Source organism: Bos taurus, chromosome 5, assembly GCF_002263795.3.
Source record: "Bos taurus isolate L1 Dominette 01449 registration number 42190680 breed Hereford chromosome 5, ARS-UCD2.0, whole genome shotgun sequence".
Taxonomy (NCBI): Eukaryota; Metazoa; Chordata; class Mammalia; order Artiodactyla; family Bovidae; genus Bos; species Bos taurus.
Genome location: NC_037332.1, coordinates 6,221,704 through 6,239,066, shown reverse-complemented (window position 1 = coordinate 6,239,066; position 17,363 = coordinate 6,221,704). Strand labels below are relative to the sequence as shown.

The window sequence follows — 17,363 nt, the reverse complement described above, 5'->3', positions numbered from 1 at the left end:
AAAAAAAAACACTGAAAAATAAAGAATCAAACAACAAAATAAACACACCACTACCACCAAGAGCAACAGCAATAACAACACAACAATAAAAACAAAAAGGCTAACCAATCCTTTAATAAAAAGATCAATAGTATTTAATAAGAAATGGGCTAACTTAGGTGAATCTTCCACAAACAGGGATATTTACTTTAAAATGTCTCCTTACCTATTCCAAAATTCTATCACCTAGGTTGTCAGAACCAGCTAATTAATCCAAACTGAAAGATTACCTGAATAAAAGCAATCCCTTGGGTAACAACTCCCAGAGAATATCCTGCAGTTGCCTCGGTCCAGCTGAGCACCCCTTCCACTAGAGGGCCATGTGACACCTAAGGATTGCCTAGATAAAAAGATGGAGGGAGCTTTAAGAAATCTTTCAACTACTCCTCTAGTCATCTGACTACTTTTGTACAGTTCTTTTATTCAGCTGGCAAAACAAACAAGCAATTAATTTAAAAACTTCTACTAAAACCAAGGTTCCAAGTCAAGTCTATATTTGAACACTCCATGTGTTAGCCAAAATAGCAAGTGATAGTAACAAGAGCAGTAACAAGCATCATGGAGTATTAGAGTATGTAACTAACTAGTAATAAAAGATATTCTTCAGGGGTTTTGGTGAGATAAACACTATGGAAGGTGGAAGATCACTTTTTGCCTAAGTGAGGTTGAATTTCATTATTAAAACTAAGGAAAGTTCTCCTTTGGAGACCATCAAGGTCGGGTACCTAAGAGGTAATGAAAACTATTTTCTGAAAATAGTTTCTTAGCTCTTTTCAAGAAACCATACAAAAGTCTTTCAATAGATTAATTAACAAAGCTCAGGAATTTTACATTTTGCACAAGCTAAAAATTATGTCCTTTGATAATTTTAGAAAGAAAAAAATATAAATATATAGGCAGCACTCAAGATTAATTACCCTCCCCAAACTCAATTCATCTGAATTTATCAACCAAAAACATGTGTAAGGAGGTGAAACATATTTTTAAATCCACAAATGAGATGCTACCATGAAAAGGGATTACTGCATAGGTCATGTTTCTTTAAGTATCCCAAATCACTTTCTCCCACTATTGTTACTACCTCAGAAGATTTATTCTTTGTAACCATTAATTAGGGACATGGTTTTTAAACTCTTTTAAGGCATGTCTGATGAAAGTCTGGCAACTTCCTCGCCAGAAAAATGCTGATATTTTATTCATTAACAATTTTAGAGCTCATGGACCTACCCCTTAACCAAAATCCACTGGTGGGCCCCAGATTAAGAACCTCTAATTGAGGGTAGATGGTCATTCCTAATCCTTCTAAGGATAAAATTAGTCATTTTAAAGTTACCTATCATTTAATAATATCTCCAAAATAAGTTATTATTTTGATAAAAGAATCATTTGTTTATATATTAAAAGAACTGAAACAGTGAAATAACTAATTTACAAGGATATAAAGACAGATTCCTAAGAAACTTATGCTTTATTTTATTTAGGAAATAGCTATTTTAGAAGAAATAGAGTCAATCAATAGTTAAATACTATAACATAAAGTATAATTTTTCATATTCTTTGAAGAATGTAACTTTATTAGCTAGTAAAACCATATCCAGATTTACAGGCTCCATCTTGGTACAATTCATGTTTATCAACCAGACTTTCTCAAGGCTTAAAATGAAAAAAGGAAAAATAAACAGCTATAAATCAACTTAATCTGTCAAATTCCAGGACAAATAATCTAGGTTGGTTTTTTATTTAACAAATTTTTCACATAGCTATGTGACATTCCACATAGCTAAAAGGTACCATCTCAAATTATATATGACTAAAGCAGAACCAAGTTCTATTGCCCCAAAAAAAGCTTATTTCCTTCCATTTTCACAATTTCAACATGTATCACAGGACACTCAGTTATTCAAGCCAAAACTGAATCATTGATGTTTTTTCTTTCACCTTCATTTTTAATCTACCTTTTCTTTTCTGCTCTAAATTATCATTTCCAAAACCATTCATTTTTCTCCATCACTTCAATCTCAGGCAAAAGTAACATTATCACTTGCCTGATTTATTACAAGAACCAAACTGATCTTAATACATCCCCTTTCATTTTCTTAATTCTTCAATATATTCTCCAAATAACAAAATAATCTTTAAGAAATATTTTAAACACAAAGATTACATAACAATTCTACAAAAATCTTTCCAACTACTTCTCATGACTGCGAATACAGTTAAAGTACTTTATCATGGCCTGGTACCTATCTCTCTCAGCCACTCTTGCTTGGTCAAAGCTGTCATTTCTACACCTCTAACATGACCAGCTTATTCCTGGCCTTGGGCCTCACACTTGTAGGTTCCTCTACATGAAACGTACTTTCTCATATATCTAACTGATCACGTGTCTCAGAGGCATTCACAAATCACTCTCACCTGACACAGCCCCCTTAGCCCTCATCATGACCACATTTGCCTCTGTGTGTGTGTCTGTTAATTTACTTATCGTCCATTTCCTTAATACAGTGTAATTTTCTGAGAGAATAGGGACTTTGTCTATCTTAAGCACTGACTGCCCAGCATTGAACAAACATTTGTTGGATGAATGAACGCGCTCCACTAGCAGGTGACTAGACTTCAACATAATAGGAATGCCAGATTCTAGTAGAAAAAGTATTTGATACTTATTTCACCCTTTTAATCACATTAAAATTACAGTTTTAAACAAAAATCTACTTTTTCACCAGTGTGGTTAAAAAGATTGCTTTTACTCTGAAAGTATAAATGCTCCCTGAGCAACTGAAGCAACTCCTTAGATTTTATTTCCTTTAAAAACAGTGTCACTTCAAATAAGTCAGAAAAAGACAAATACCTTATGATACCACTTACATGTGGAATCTAAAAACAAAACATCAACAAAACGCAAGCTCATAGATACAGAGAACAGACTGCTGAATGCCAGAGATAGACAGTGTGGGAAGTTGGGGAGATTAGCGAAGGGAGTCAAAGGTATAAACTGCCAGTTCTAAAAAAAAAAAAAAGAAGTCACGAGGCTATAATGCATGACACCATAGTTAATAATTGTTGTTGTTATTTAGCTGCTAAATCAAGTCCAACTCTTTTGCAGCTGCATGGACTGCATCTTGCCAGGCTCCTCTGTCCGTGGGATTTTCCAGGCAAGAATTCTGGGGGGGGTTGCCATTTCCTCCTCCAGAGGGATCTTCCCAACCCAGGGATGGAAGTCGCATCTCCTGCATTGGTAGGCAGGTTGTTTACAACTGAGCCACTAGCGAAGCCCACAGTTAACAATGCCCTAGTGCATATTCAGAAGTTGCTAAGAGTAAATATCTTGAGGGTTTGCATCATCTGCGTGCTAAGTCACTTTAGTTGTGTCCAGACTCTTTGCAACCCTTTGGACTGTAGCAAACCAGGCTCCTCTGTCCATGGGATTCTCTAGGCAAGAATATTGGAGTGGGTTGCCAAGCCCTCCCTCACTGCCAAGGGATCTTCTTGATCCAGGGATCAAACCTGTGTCTCTTAGGCACACTGCACTGACAGGCAGGTTCTTTACCACTATGTCCATCTGGGAAGCCCAAATCTTGAGGGGTTTACATCACAGGAAAAAAGAAATTTGCAGCTGTGATGGTGATAGATGTTTACTGGACATGTTGGTCATTTTGCAAGGTGTACAAATGTCAAATCATTATGTTCTACACCTGGGAATTGTATGAAAGTGAAAGTGTTAGTCACTCAGTCATGTCTGACTCTTTGTGACCCCATGGATGGTAGCCCACCAGTCTCCTGCACTGGCGGTCAGATTCTTAATCACTGAGCTGCCTGGGAAGCCAAAAGCTTATCAAAAGTTTATACAATGGTTAATTTTGAGTACAAGATGAAAAGACATTAAACTTACAAACCACATCTCAAATACTAAAAGTTCATGACCGAAGGGAAGTTATCTAAACTTTTATATGGCTAAGAAAAGATAATTTTAAACACTCTGAAAATACATACTACTAGTTTCAAATTATAAAGCTGTGCCGTCACTTTGTCATAACTCTTTGGTACTACTGTAATTTCAACATACCTATATGATTCTTGGCAAAGTCTATGGACATACACTATTTGCCATAGTGAAACTGGTTAAAATATAACACTAAATACTGGAAATCTTTAGGAATGGCTATCCAGTAGCTAAGAGAAGAAAAATAACACTCTAAAGCAATTCAGATCATAAAACATAAGGTCATCTCGTTAATTTTTTCTCATAGGGATACTGGTTAGGTTTAGTCAAACTCCTCCTTTCTTTTTCTACAGGCCTTGAGATCAGCCTAATTTACTGATTACGATGTTACGAACTTTTCAGAACTTCCTACTTTAAAATGTTTCGAAAAGCAAAAATTTCTCTCTATGATTTCACAAGTGGCAGAGAGGTATGCCAGCACAGTCATGAAAACCAGCCTAGGGGGGAAGCTCAAGACAAGAATCTTCATTCGGTCAACAAAACTTAGAAGAGTGCTCATCACACGTCAGACATGAGGGTAAGTTGACTGTCCTCCTTCCATAAATTTACCAGCAGGTAACTAGACCATTCTGATCACTTTGGGTAGAGACAAAAAGACTTGAAATTGAAAAAAGGTAAAAGAAAATACATGCTTTTCTCAATTTCTTAGCGCTTCCAATAAGATATTTGATATTAACTTTTAAATAAGTACTTTCAGAGACTCATTTCTAAAAATTGGTTGTAATCATAAATAAATTAGTCTAAGCTATTTTATTTTAGTAGTTTAATCTTTTCAGAGTAATCAAACAGAGAAAGAACTGTTCACTGCTACATAAAAAGATGCCCTGATCCAGCAGGAGATAACCAACTTTTTGATTGCCATTTTAGATTATTATGCAGTTCAAATTCCTTTCATATTTAAATAGCATATATTCCTCAGAAATTTAAGAGGCATGACTAAGAAAATACTATGGCTTATAGTCAAAATTAAACAACATTTGTTAATGAGTACAAAGTTATTTAAGAAGGCACATTATTAAAAGATGTTTAAAATTTTGAAGTCATTTCACATAAAAAGTCTGTTGCTAAAAGACAAGCTTTAACACTGAAAATGGTTAACCAAAATTTAAGATTATCAATAGATTGTCTTGTAGGTATTCATAAAAATGTCTATAAATTTCTAAAATGCTCAGAGTGTAAATGTTAACATTTTGTATACTTTTTGGGTTCATTTTTCTTGGATCACTCCAGCATTTAGGGGAGAGAAATTCTCCTATAAATATCATAAAGGTGATTATCAAATTTAAAGGTCTTGACCTTTATAAAAATAAGACAATTAATAACCAAGTCAAGAAATTACTGAAAGTTATTATGCATACTTGGGATAAAAACCTGTGATTCTCTGCAATGATATTATTTATTTATTTATTTAGGTTGCGTGGTGCCACATGTGGGATCTTAGTGCAATAATCTTCTTAAAGAAACCAGAAAACTATCTATTCAGCTATAAAGAGATAAAAGTCAGTAAGAATTCACTAATGAAAAGGTCAGCAAAGTATGAAAAATACTTCAATACTAAAAGACGAAAATAAATAAATTAGTTTTTCAAAACAAATTCTTGCATGGAAGCAAAGGGTTAAGGGTAAGTAAGTTTCTTCCACCTCTGACAGTCTATTAAAACACCTAAGTTCTATTGAAGAATTCCAATGTTGGTAATCACATTTCACAAAGCACAATCAATAAAGGCTGTTTTTACCTTGATATTCTGGGCATCAACATTAGCTCCAGCTTCCAGAAGAAGACTAATGACTGTGGTATTCCCTGCTAGCACTGCCCAGTGCAGAGCAGTGTTTTTGTGATACTTGTCACCAAGGTTAACTGAAACATTGAATGTTAAAAGCAATCTAGTTGGATCCACACTGAAAAGGAAAAAAAAACACAACAACAACAACAACCCTAATTTCAATTATAGAAATCATTACAAACACTAAACTGACTGGTTATATTCCATCTTGGAACGCTTCTATTCTAACCTATTTTCAACAACTTTATAATGAGTAATGAGACATTTTTAACATGAAGAATTAAGTATGTTCTACATCACAGAACGTAAACTAGTCCCAAGAGAGAGCACACTTGGTCCTGATATTTATATTCTACATCATGGAGTTAATGTCATTAATATTTAAATACTTAAACAATTAAAATTTTAAATTTAAATCTAGATTGTTCCAAAAATGATTTAAGGCAACTTATTAATGTTAAACTTGCCAATATGCAAGTCATATAAAAAATGAGTTATACTTTTAATAAGAAGGTAGCATCTTCCATTCTTGGAAACTGCTTAAGACTACCTTAAGGATACTACAATTACCAACATAAAGGTAAACATAAAGACTCAAAATACCCAAAAAGATAATCTGTGTTATATACTATGTATTCATTGTAAGAATTTTAAATATTAATAAGTATAACATTAATTGCTTTTTCTCATCACTTGTTTTACATTTTATCATGCTGATGATCTGAATAAGTATTTTATAATGGTTACATACCTATGTGTTCTATAAGCTGCCCACATTAAAGGTGTCATCCCATTCTGATCCATCATATCTACATCCTGATAGAGTAAAAAGTCAGACAGTAAAAATTTCTAAGTCCCTACCAAATGTACTTAGAAAAACATAATTTACACATCACAAAAGAAGCCAACATGATAACACCAGTCAATCAAGGTTGATTTATGAAACTTTTTCTTTAACTTTAAAATAAAACTATTCAATATTTATTATTATTAAACATTCAAATTAATATGGATATAAATATCTGTATAAGTTACTTATTTATAAATATAAACATATACTTAATATTTAATTAACTTCTAATTATAGTTTTCTCTTTTAAGATGCTTCACTCAGCCTTTTAAAGATCTGACCTACTCTTGATCTTTCACCCACAATGGATAGATTAAATAAATGACTTATGTCTCTGAAAAACTTATTTATATTAATTCATGATACGAGAGAATAATAAAACCCTGTTTATTTCTGCTGCTGCTGCTAAGTCGCTTCAGTCGTGTCCGACTCTGTGCGACCCCATAGACGGCAGCCCATCAGGCTCCACCGTCCCTGGGATTCTCCAGGCAAGAACATTGGAGTGGGTTGCTATTTCCTTCTCCAAAGCATGAAAGTGAAAAGTGAAAGTGAAGTCGCTCAGTCGTGTCTGACTCTTAAGGACCCCATGGACTGCAGCCTACCAGGCTCCTCCGTCCATGGGGTTTTCCAGGCAAGAGTACTGGAGTGGGGTGCCATGTTTATTTCTAGCCATTTTAAAACAAAGAATAAATTCAATAAATTTTAAAAGAGTCAAATGTTCTGAATCTACTAAAATTTATTGAATTTGTTCTTTGTTTTAAAATGCTTTTTATCACTATGTCACTATGCATAAATATTTTTAGAATTAACTAACTCTACAAAGTCTGTGGTAAAAAAGCAAGGTAATAAAGCAATCCACTGTCTTACTCCCTACCATTTTCATTTTTTTAAAACTCATTATTTGTTGTGCTTTTTACTCCCACATACTTAAAATAAAAAACCTGAATTGGCACCTTTTGATTTTTCAGTCTTAGGCATTATCCTCAATATCCATATTTTACATAACCTCAATATGTAAAATGGCATATTCTCTCTTTCTTCTCACTGCCCCATCACAGACATGTACCTTTCCTATTCCTTCCTCTGAAGAGATAGTAATTCAGGTTCTATAAATATTTGATACTTACATTATTATAAATACATATGAATACTATTCCCAACAAAGTTATGTAGAAACCATGATTACTTTTCCTCTCCTACCCAGCTTTTTGCTTTCCTTGGCACTCTTTTTTCTCCCTTTTGCTTAGTTCTTTTTTTCTTTTTAGCAAATTAGAATTAAAACTACAACCTATTCAACCCAAACTCTTCTCAAGTTATCTAAATCTTCTTTCAAGACATGCTAATGTATCAGGGATTCTATTCGTTTCATTTCCCTAAAATTCTCTTGACCCACTCCAGCAATCAATTTGACTTGATTCTGCTATGTACCTGAGGCATCTGTCTCATTAACTAGAACAGGACTTCTTTAAAGATCAAAATTGTTTTAAAGTCATCTTTGTATCTACTTTTCTGGGCACGGAGAATAATCAAAAACCATCTGTTAAATGAAAAGACAAGTTTACCTATCTACTCTTCTAAGCTTGGGAAAGGCATGGGCGTTAGAACAAGACAGACATGATTTTGAATTCCTAGCTCCACCACTTAATAACTGTAAAATTGGCAAAATTACTTTAATTCTCTGAACCTCAGCTTCCCCATCCACAAATGTGAATACAAATAATGGCTTCATAAGATCCCTGTGATGATTTAATGGAATGATGCGTGTAAGCCAATCTAATCCTATAGCCTGGAACATAACAGACATTCAATAAAAACTGTTTCCTCTTCGTCCCATCCCCATCTCCCATTCCTGGACTCCATCAAACCCGCAGCTGTTATCCAACATATGTTATCTAATCTACCACCCAGCGGAGAGAGCACAGCTACAGTGAGTGCACTGTGAAACACTTCATAACTCTATGTACCGTTCTCTGTAAGCCACTCTTACTGATGGGAGTATGTCTCAAATGTCCAAATATATTGAGGTAAAGAGAAAAAAAGCCGAGAACCACTATCTTGACAAGTGATAACGTATCCTCCTTGGACATCACTAGTTTTAGTCTGTCTCATGAAAACTATAGTTAAATGTTGTGCCTTATCACTACAAATCCATTTCTAAATTTATTCTAGGTGTTGCTGGGAATATTTCATGTAACCTCACTCAATATTTACATTATACATGGCTTTTTTTTTCCAATAAAAATCTTAAAAAAAAAAACTTATCTGAAGAAATGACAAACTCCCTTGCTTCTTACATGAGAGTCAAGTACTGTCACTGATTTACTTCCTTTACTGCCCTGGTTTTAAGAAAGCTCAACTAAATTTGATGTCCAATTAAAACAAACATGTAAATCCTTATGTTTAAGTATCTTCTTAGTCCTAAGTCTCTGCATTATCATTTTTAAAAAGTGACAGTATTAAAAATGTTAATAAATAAAAAATGTAAAACTATGCCACACCTCTAGAGTACTAAAAGAAAAATGAAAATCAACCTTTTCTCTCTTTGGGTCAGGATTTAAAACTTGGTACTTCTTTTCCAAGTTCAGCCTGGACGTATGAGTATTCTCTATTAGGAAGAATTAACAAGCCCAGATCAAAAGGTTATGGGAATTCCATGATCAACAGGGCTCCATTACTTAGCATTTTCCCCTGAAAATCATTCAAAAGAATTGGTAGTGAGCACTGAATATATTTAACAGTATAACTAACATGAAACAATTGTGATGAATAGAATGACAAACTGAATGGAAATGTTATATGTTCTAAGAATGTAAATTTGGCACAATTAATAAAAAATGGGGGGGTGGGGGTGGGAAAAGGCTGAAAAGAAAGTATAATGAGTGTCTACCCTACAATAGCTATAAGTCAAAGAATATTATTTAGAGCTGAAAAATCAAGTAACAGAAATATAAGTTATATTTATCAGAACAAAGTTAACATTAAGAAAAACAATATCACTGACTAATGACAAAATTAGACGGAGAAGAATAAGAAGGAATTAGAAATACAATAATTTTATTACTGCTTATAATTGGGAACTAATCAGAACTAACCAAAATTGAGCAAACACCTGATTAAAGTGAGAGGGAAAAGGAGAGCGAACTGTGTGACTGAGAAAAGAAATACCAAGCAGAAGAAGAGCAGGCACAAAGGCCTTATAACAAAACTCATCAAAGCTGTTCAGCGAACTGCAAGACAGGTATGGTAAAAGTAGTGTGTGAGGAGAGACGACAAAAGATGGGATCACAGGCTTCCAGGGCTGACCACACGTAGCTCAACAGGCCAGAGAAGGACTTTGGAACCCATTTAAAGTACAATGGAATGTGCATTAGAGGGGTTTTCTTCCTATAATATTTTAGCATATACATTGACAAATTCTGGAAAAATATATAGTAAACCATTAGAGGAAGAGATCTCAATGGGGGTGAGGAAGTAAAGGAAGGTGAGATTTCATTCTTTAAGCCATACTTTTTTATTATGTTTGAATACTTTACAGTAAGTATGTTACTTTTGTAAGCAGGAAAAAAAAAATTACTCATGAAAAAGAAAACGAATTATCTGTCAGACATTCATTAACATCATCATGCATTTACTGCACAAAAGGCACTGTGACAAAAAACTCTACCCTTTAAGAATTTTATAGCCTTCATACAATGCCAGAGTTAAAATGATTACAACTCAAAAATCAATAGATTAACAAAAAGAGTCAAAACTTTACTCCACTATTCCTACCCACTTAAAAACTGGAAGGAAAAAGGTGAACATGTCTTGTAAACTTTGTCTGTAATAGAGAAGGCCACTAAAGACAATGGCGTGTGCAACAGCGCCATCTACTGCTTTTATCCCCAGTCTAGAAGGAACTGTAAGGACAAAGGTGATCCCTCCTGGTAGCTGGTCTCCAAAGGCAGCTTCCAATAAACCTCCTCTTCGGGTGTGCAAACCTGTGTTCCCACAATGAACATAGGTTGGCCCTGTAACTTGGTTTAATTGACAGAATGGAGCAGAAATGTTGTCATGCTGGTTCAAAACCTTTAAAAAGTCAGACAGCTTCTGCTTTTGCTCTCTGGGGAGCTCTGCACCACCAAGTTTCCCTGCTCGAGAGAGCGCATGGAGGGGTATTGTGCAGGAGAAATTCTGGGACTGCATGGAGAGAAAGAAAGAGGCCTCGCTGTCTGGAATCCCAAGTGAGCCCAGCCTTCTGGCCATTCCTATCAAGATACAAGGTATGCAAGTGAGCCATTCTCCAGCTCAGCAGAGCCCCTATATAAGTCCCCCCTGCCATCATCACAAGAAGAACCACCCAGCCAAGCCCAGTTAACCCAGAGAACTGTGAAATATAATGGTGGGTGCTGTTCTAAAACCATCAGATTTAGGGGGTAGTCTTTAACACAGCAACAGATGATAAAACTCCCCCTTTCAACAATTACCCAGCCTCAGCCTCCTTTTCTTAACAACAGTGTACAACACACAACCATCACTGACTGGCACGTCAACAGCAAATACCTCAGAGGAGTCATAAAATAAATACGTTCAAATCCTGAATCTACTGTTTTGCATTAAAATAACAAATATATTTTAACAACACTGAATTAAAATCACTTATCTTACTTTTATGATAAGATCCTTAGCTATAAAACTAATGTTTAAGTACAACTAAAAAAATATCTCATGAAAGAAAAATTAAGTGATATAACTTTTAACAAAATACATTTGCTATTAGAAAATCATGGTACACATAAATTGATAATATTTAAAATGATTACAGTCACTACATATTCAGGAGTAACTAGAAAGAACCACTTAAATCATGAGAATTCTTCGGACGTGTAAGAAGCAGTATTTTATAGATCCGAAACAGAAAATGAGTGAGGAACGTATCCCCCTTGAGAGGGACTTAATATAGAAAACAACCAGTAATATGTTCAGAACAGTTTAAATGAATTCAGATAATATATTCAAAGGGTGTAATTAAGCGGGGAAAATAGACAACCTAAATTGTCTCCCTTACTTTCTGGAATTCATGTCTATCACTACTGGAAATAAAAAACCCAACTTAACAAATCATTACCTGGATCATAACTGTTTTTTGTATTTTTATGTTAACTACAATAAACAGCTCATTTATTTACTCTCTTCATTCATCAGAAAGTACTATTTTAACATCACTAGACTGTTACACTTCTTAACACCAATGATCTTAGGTATTCAAACCATGAAGAAAGTTTGATTAAAATCTACCCCACTGTGATTTTTTTTACCTGTCCTTTTGCTATGAGATAAGCAACAATTGAGGTATGTCCAAACTGAGCAGCCAAATGAATACAGCTACATCCTTCTCCATCAATTAACGAAGGGTCTGCACCATATTTCATCAGTTGCACAACCATAGATAGATGGCCTTGTCTAAAACGTAAAAGAATAAACACTTAAATATATAAAGCTATTTCAAACAAGAAACTCTGGAAAGATCTTTAAAAAAAAATAGGGTAATGGTAGAAAAGATTAGAAAAACCTTATTTTATGTTATTTTAAAACAAATATGTCAAGACACATTTAGGATTTTATGTTCTTAAGTCTTAACTGGTATAAAAGTCTCTGAAAATTTATACTGATAACTTCTTTAAATATTTAAACTTTTTTAGTTTACTTTTTAGCTTAAAACTATTTAAACTTCTTTAAATAGTCACTATATTCTATTAATCCTATTCCAATATGACCTTAATTGTCCCATGAACTAGACACTTCTTTGACTGTAAACATATATAAACTGCAAAAGTATGCCAAAGTTTAACCCCATCTTAAAATTAACTGGATTAATATCAGCATGGTTAATTCCTAAAGGACACTTCGGACAATAAACTGCTTTCAATACAAGTAGCCCTGGACAGCAGTAAATGAGTACATCATTGACACTAACTATCAGCATAACAAGTTCTCCCATTCATTTCAGCATATCATTCTTTTAAAAAGTTGCTTAGTTATAGACTGCTAAAAGAGGAAAAAAATCCAGAAGTAAATTTAAACCTTGTGGCCCAGTGCAATGGAGTTGAATTTAGGTCTCCTCCAAGTTGATCCACAATAGCACCTTTCGAAATATAGTATCTATAAGACAAAATTTTAAATAATTAAGACAATTTCCATGTTCAATTTTAAGAAATTATGCAAAAAATAAATAAATAATTCTTTATTTTAGATCTCATGCTAGTTTATGCCTCTGACAATAAACAGTCTTCTGTGAGTTTTTAAAATATATTAGAAGAATTTTATATGAAACATATCTGTCTTGTTTGTTCCAGAAGTAAAAGGAAAACAGTGTTTTTAATTATAAAAAAGAATAGCAAAGCCAAACTACCATCATATAAAAAAGAAAGCAGTCCGACAGCCACAAGATTTGGATCCTGGTAGGATCAGGTAGAATTCTGGGAATCAGAACAGCTGTAGAGCAGGCCGGACACTTAACCTACCACGAGCAAAAGCTCCGTTTTACCTTCCTGACAAGACTGCTGTGGGTTAAATCAAACAGTGTACGTGAAGGAGCTTTCTAAACTGTAAAGTGTAACACAGGTTTTTCATGATGCTTTTTTTTGTGTGTGATGCTTTTAAAGTTATGTTGCTTTAAAAAGAGCAACCTCATTGCTTACTAAATTAAATGTCATAACATCTTGATATTCTCTGAAAAGAACAGGACCTAGCTGTTTATATAATGCTTGCTTTCAAACTGATTAATGCAATGAATCTTGAATACAAATGATTTCAAGGCATTTGATGGCAAGTATTTGACGTATGTATATTACTGAGGTTCTTTAAGCTGTTCTAAGCAATTACTGCTCTAGGCCACTAATGCATTCACTCTTAATGCTCATAGTTCTACACATTTAATACATTCATACTTATGAGCTTGATTCAGAAATATTCTTCTTTGTATACTTAAGTTGGTGCTTTTAAGGCATTATGCAATGATGTGCCCAATTCCACTCTATCCTATAGAATAGCTTGAAGTAACTTAAAAGTATTTCCAGACTAACATATTTTCAGTCCAAAATATCAGACAGTCTGAACACAAATATTCGAATACTACTAAACTTTCTTGAGATATTCAGCAGACTTCAATGTAATAATTAAAAATGGTTTGTTTTTTTTTTTGAGCCCAAAAAGAAGTACAGCACTGCCAAAGAACTGCTTTGACAGGAAATATTTTCTTAAAAATTCCAACTAGAGTGGTTTTTTAAAAGTAATTTTATTGCCTTCTCTATAGCTAATATAGCCGTATCCCTGAGAGGTATTTTTACTCACACTTCAAATTCATGCTAGGACTATGGCAAAGAGTCATTTCCAAAGTTCTAGAGTACAACTTTTTTTTCACAACGATAGGGGAACTTTTTTTCTGCATGCTAATAACTTCTATCATCTTTTTCATTGTGTAAACTTCTGGAAGAAAAACATCATATTTTTATAATATGTTATTCTTTGTAGCTTGAAGATCTTTGTTCAAAGCTCCAAAATTCTGAAATCTTATAATTCTTACTGTTAAACCTAAGCCTCCTTGCAATACTATAAGAAGGTTATTATGTACTTGCAGGTACTAATGATCCCTACGTATGAGAAGAGAGTATCAGTGAATAAGAGACAGCAACAGATATCTGAAAGAGGAAAAGCAAAGAGCTAAAACCCAAATGTCTTCAGAAACACCAATGAGAAGCAAGCCAGAATATGTTTTAAACCCTAGAAAGGTTAACGGATTAAAGGTAAGAGTTACAACAAAAGGAAGAGGTAAGAAGCTGGACTGTAAACAGAAACAGTGGTTCAAAGTCAATATAAGTTGCTGAAAAATTATTGTTTTCCAACTTATATTCTCACTGAAAGTATTTATTTAGCATCACCACAAGCATTTTGCAGAGAAGGCAATGGCACTTCACTTCAGTGCTCTAGCCTGGAGAATCCCATGGACAGAGGAGCCTGGTGGGCTGCAGTCCATGGGGTCGCACAGAGTCAGACACGACTGAAGCAACTTAGCAGCAGCAGCAGACATTCTGGGCTTTCCTGGTGGCTCAGACAGTAAAGAATCTGTCTGCAATGCAAAAGACCCAGATCTGATCCCTAGGTCAGGAAAATCCCCTGGAGGAGGAAATGGCAACCCACTCCAGTATTCTTGTCTAGAGAATTCCATGGACAGAGGAGCCTGGCAGGCTACAGTCCACGGAGCTGCAAAGAGTGGGACACGACTGAGCAACTAACACAGACACACACATAGGCATTTTAGTGACATGGAAGCAATCAAGCAGCCAACAAGACTATACTAGTTTTCTTTGTGCGATGTATTCTTAAAATGTGACTTCAAATTTTCAATAATATTACAGTGATAACTGAAACTCTTATTAAAATTAGACTGATTCTAGTGTCCTTAAACTTCTCATGCTCCTGCTGATTTTAACATTCAACCATTCAGTATTTGCCAAAAGGTGTATTCAGTGCATCTTCACCAGAGAAGTTTAGGGACTCAAGGAATTACATCACAGAAACACAGGAGACACTGAAAATGTAGCAATGAAAGTTTCCGTGCTGAAGGGACATTTGGGAGGTTCCTGTTGTGAACTCTGTAAGTTCCACAACTTCTAATCACTTTTGTTATGTCTCTCCTAAGTATGAATGGTCAAACATGATCAGATAATTGAAGAAAACTTCAAATATGGAAGGAGACCAAAATAACAGAAGCTCCAAATAAATAATATACAGAGAAGAAAACCTTAAAAAAGAGACTGATGCTGGGAAAGACTGAAGGCAGGAGGAGAAGGGGATCACAGAGGACAAAATGATTGGATGGCATCACTGACTCGATGGACATGAATCTGAGCAAGCTCCAGGAGATGGTGAAGAATAGGGAAGCATGCTGTGCTGCAGTCCATGGGGTCGCAAAGAGCTGGACATGACTGAGCAACTGAGCAACAAATAATTAATATCCTCCAAAAAAAATATATAATACTCATGACTTAAGAACAAAACATTTTTTTAAAGTGGGGTGAGAGGTAGAGATCAACAAAGAATGCTCCAAATTGAAAACACAATAGATAAAATTAGAAATTCAAAAGAAGGATTAGAAGATAAACTAAAAAATCTCCCCAAAGTACAACAGCTATAAAAGGACCATATCAATGTACAATGATGTAAACTTTCACAAAGTGGAGGATAAAGAATAACAACTTACATGTTGCCAGAGAAGAGTAAGCCACACACACAGAATTTATAATATAAGCTGCATGTTTTTTTAACAAAGCCCCATACTCACTAGTAACACCTTGACTTGAAATCAAACTGAAATCAGAGACTGCAAGCATTACCATCTCTTGTTAATGAAGAATCTTGAGGTAACAGGAGACTGCTAAAGCCAAAAACCTGCACTATACCTTTCTAGTTCATTCTATCAGGATAAAGTTTAAGGAACAGTTCAAAGACTTCCACGTGAAAACATTAGAAATATGAGAAATCCAGGTTAGGTGAAGGTCTCCTCCATTCCAAATTATACTTACTTTAATCTTATCATCATGAAAGTGACCCAATTACTTTGCTTGCGGTACGTTTCTTTAACACATCCTGACGGAACATAAGACACTTCTCCATAGGTCTCTGGTGCTCCCCTATGTCTTGCTGGGTATATGAGAAGACTGCAAGGTCCTAACCACTCTTCACATAAGACATTTCTCAGAGCTGTGCGTGCATCAAGCAACCTTGAGGATGAGGTAATGTCTCCCTCTGGAACAAAGAGCAACCTTGCTTCCTCCATACTATGAAAGCAATGACAAGAGGAGGGAGCGGAGCAGACTGGAGACCGCGCGGCAAGCAGAGCAGTGGTGGGATCCACGGGCCAGCACATTACCAGCCAGCAGCCCAACGCTGGTGCGCATGCCCTGGCTGCCGAGCGGTCAGCCCCACAGGCACCGCCCGGCACTCCTAGACCGTAACCAGGTGGGGCCCGCGGCCACACTGGGGCACGCCTAGCCAGGCTTGGGGGCACTGATCAAGTGGGCGCAGCCAAGGAGCCACGGACTGCAGCCTGGTGCGGACACTCGTGCGTAGATGCTGCAGTGGGGGGCGGGGGGGGGGGGACACTGGGTAGACAGCTGGACTGTTCACGTGGGCCACCGGCAGTCCCCCGCCAAGCGCGGAGGCCGACATCCTGCAGAAGTACCCAGACAACAGGCTACTCTCCCAGTACATGCTGTACAGCTTCATACCCAAGTACTTATTCGAACAATTTAGAAGAATACCAACTTTTATTTCCTTATATTTCCCGTACAGCTGATTACTGATATGCTCAGGAGCCTGGTGAGGAGCGGTCTCTCCCTGTTCTTCCACATCACTGTCACAGCCATCTCAGGTGAGCTTTACAGACAGAGAAGAGGAAGGTTCTACAGAATCTGTTACCGCATATCACCTTTCATCCAAACCAGAGTCACCTGGCTTGTTTCAGCCAGTTCATGCAAAGTTTGGCTCACTTCTAGAAGGTCACTTTTGTAACTGCTTTAGATTGATTCTCAAGTTAAGAGACTGTTGTTCTTTGTTCAGTCACTAAGTTGTATCTGAGTCTTGGCCATGCCACAGACTTCAGGGCACCAGGCTTTCCTGTCCTTTACTATCTCCCAGAGTTAAAATAA

The 17,363-nt window shown here is 35.8% G+C and overlaps 1 protein-coding gene across 2 annotated transcripts in view; it reads right to left on the bottom strand.

Moving 5' to 3' along the window:
- Window positions 1-17,363, bottom strand: part of ZDHHC17 (zinc finger DHHC-type palmitoyltransferase 17) — a 100,478-nt gene that overhangs the window by 36,148 nt on the left and 46,967 nt on the right. For both annotated transcript variants that reach the window (XM_010804732.4, NM_001206069.1), the window contains exons 4-7: window positions 12,739-12,816; window positions 11,973-12,117; window positions 6,577-6,641; window positions 5,778-5,940 (exon numbers count right to left, since the gene is read on the bottom strand). In XM_010804732.4, the coding sequence (XP_010803034.1) occupies window positions 5,778-5,940; window positions 6,577-6,641; window positions 11,973-12,117; window positions 12,739-12,816 (451 nt within the window). The remainder of the gene's footprint in view (window positions 1-5,777; window positions 5,941-6,576; window positions 6,642-11,972; window positions 12,118-12,738; window positions 12,817-17,363) is intronic.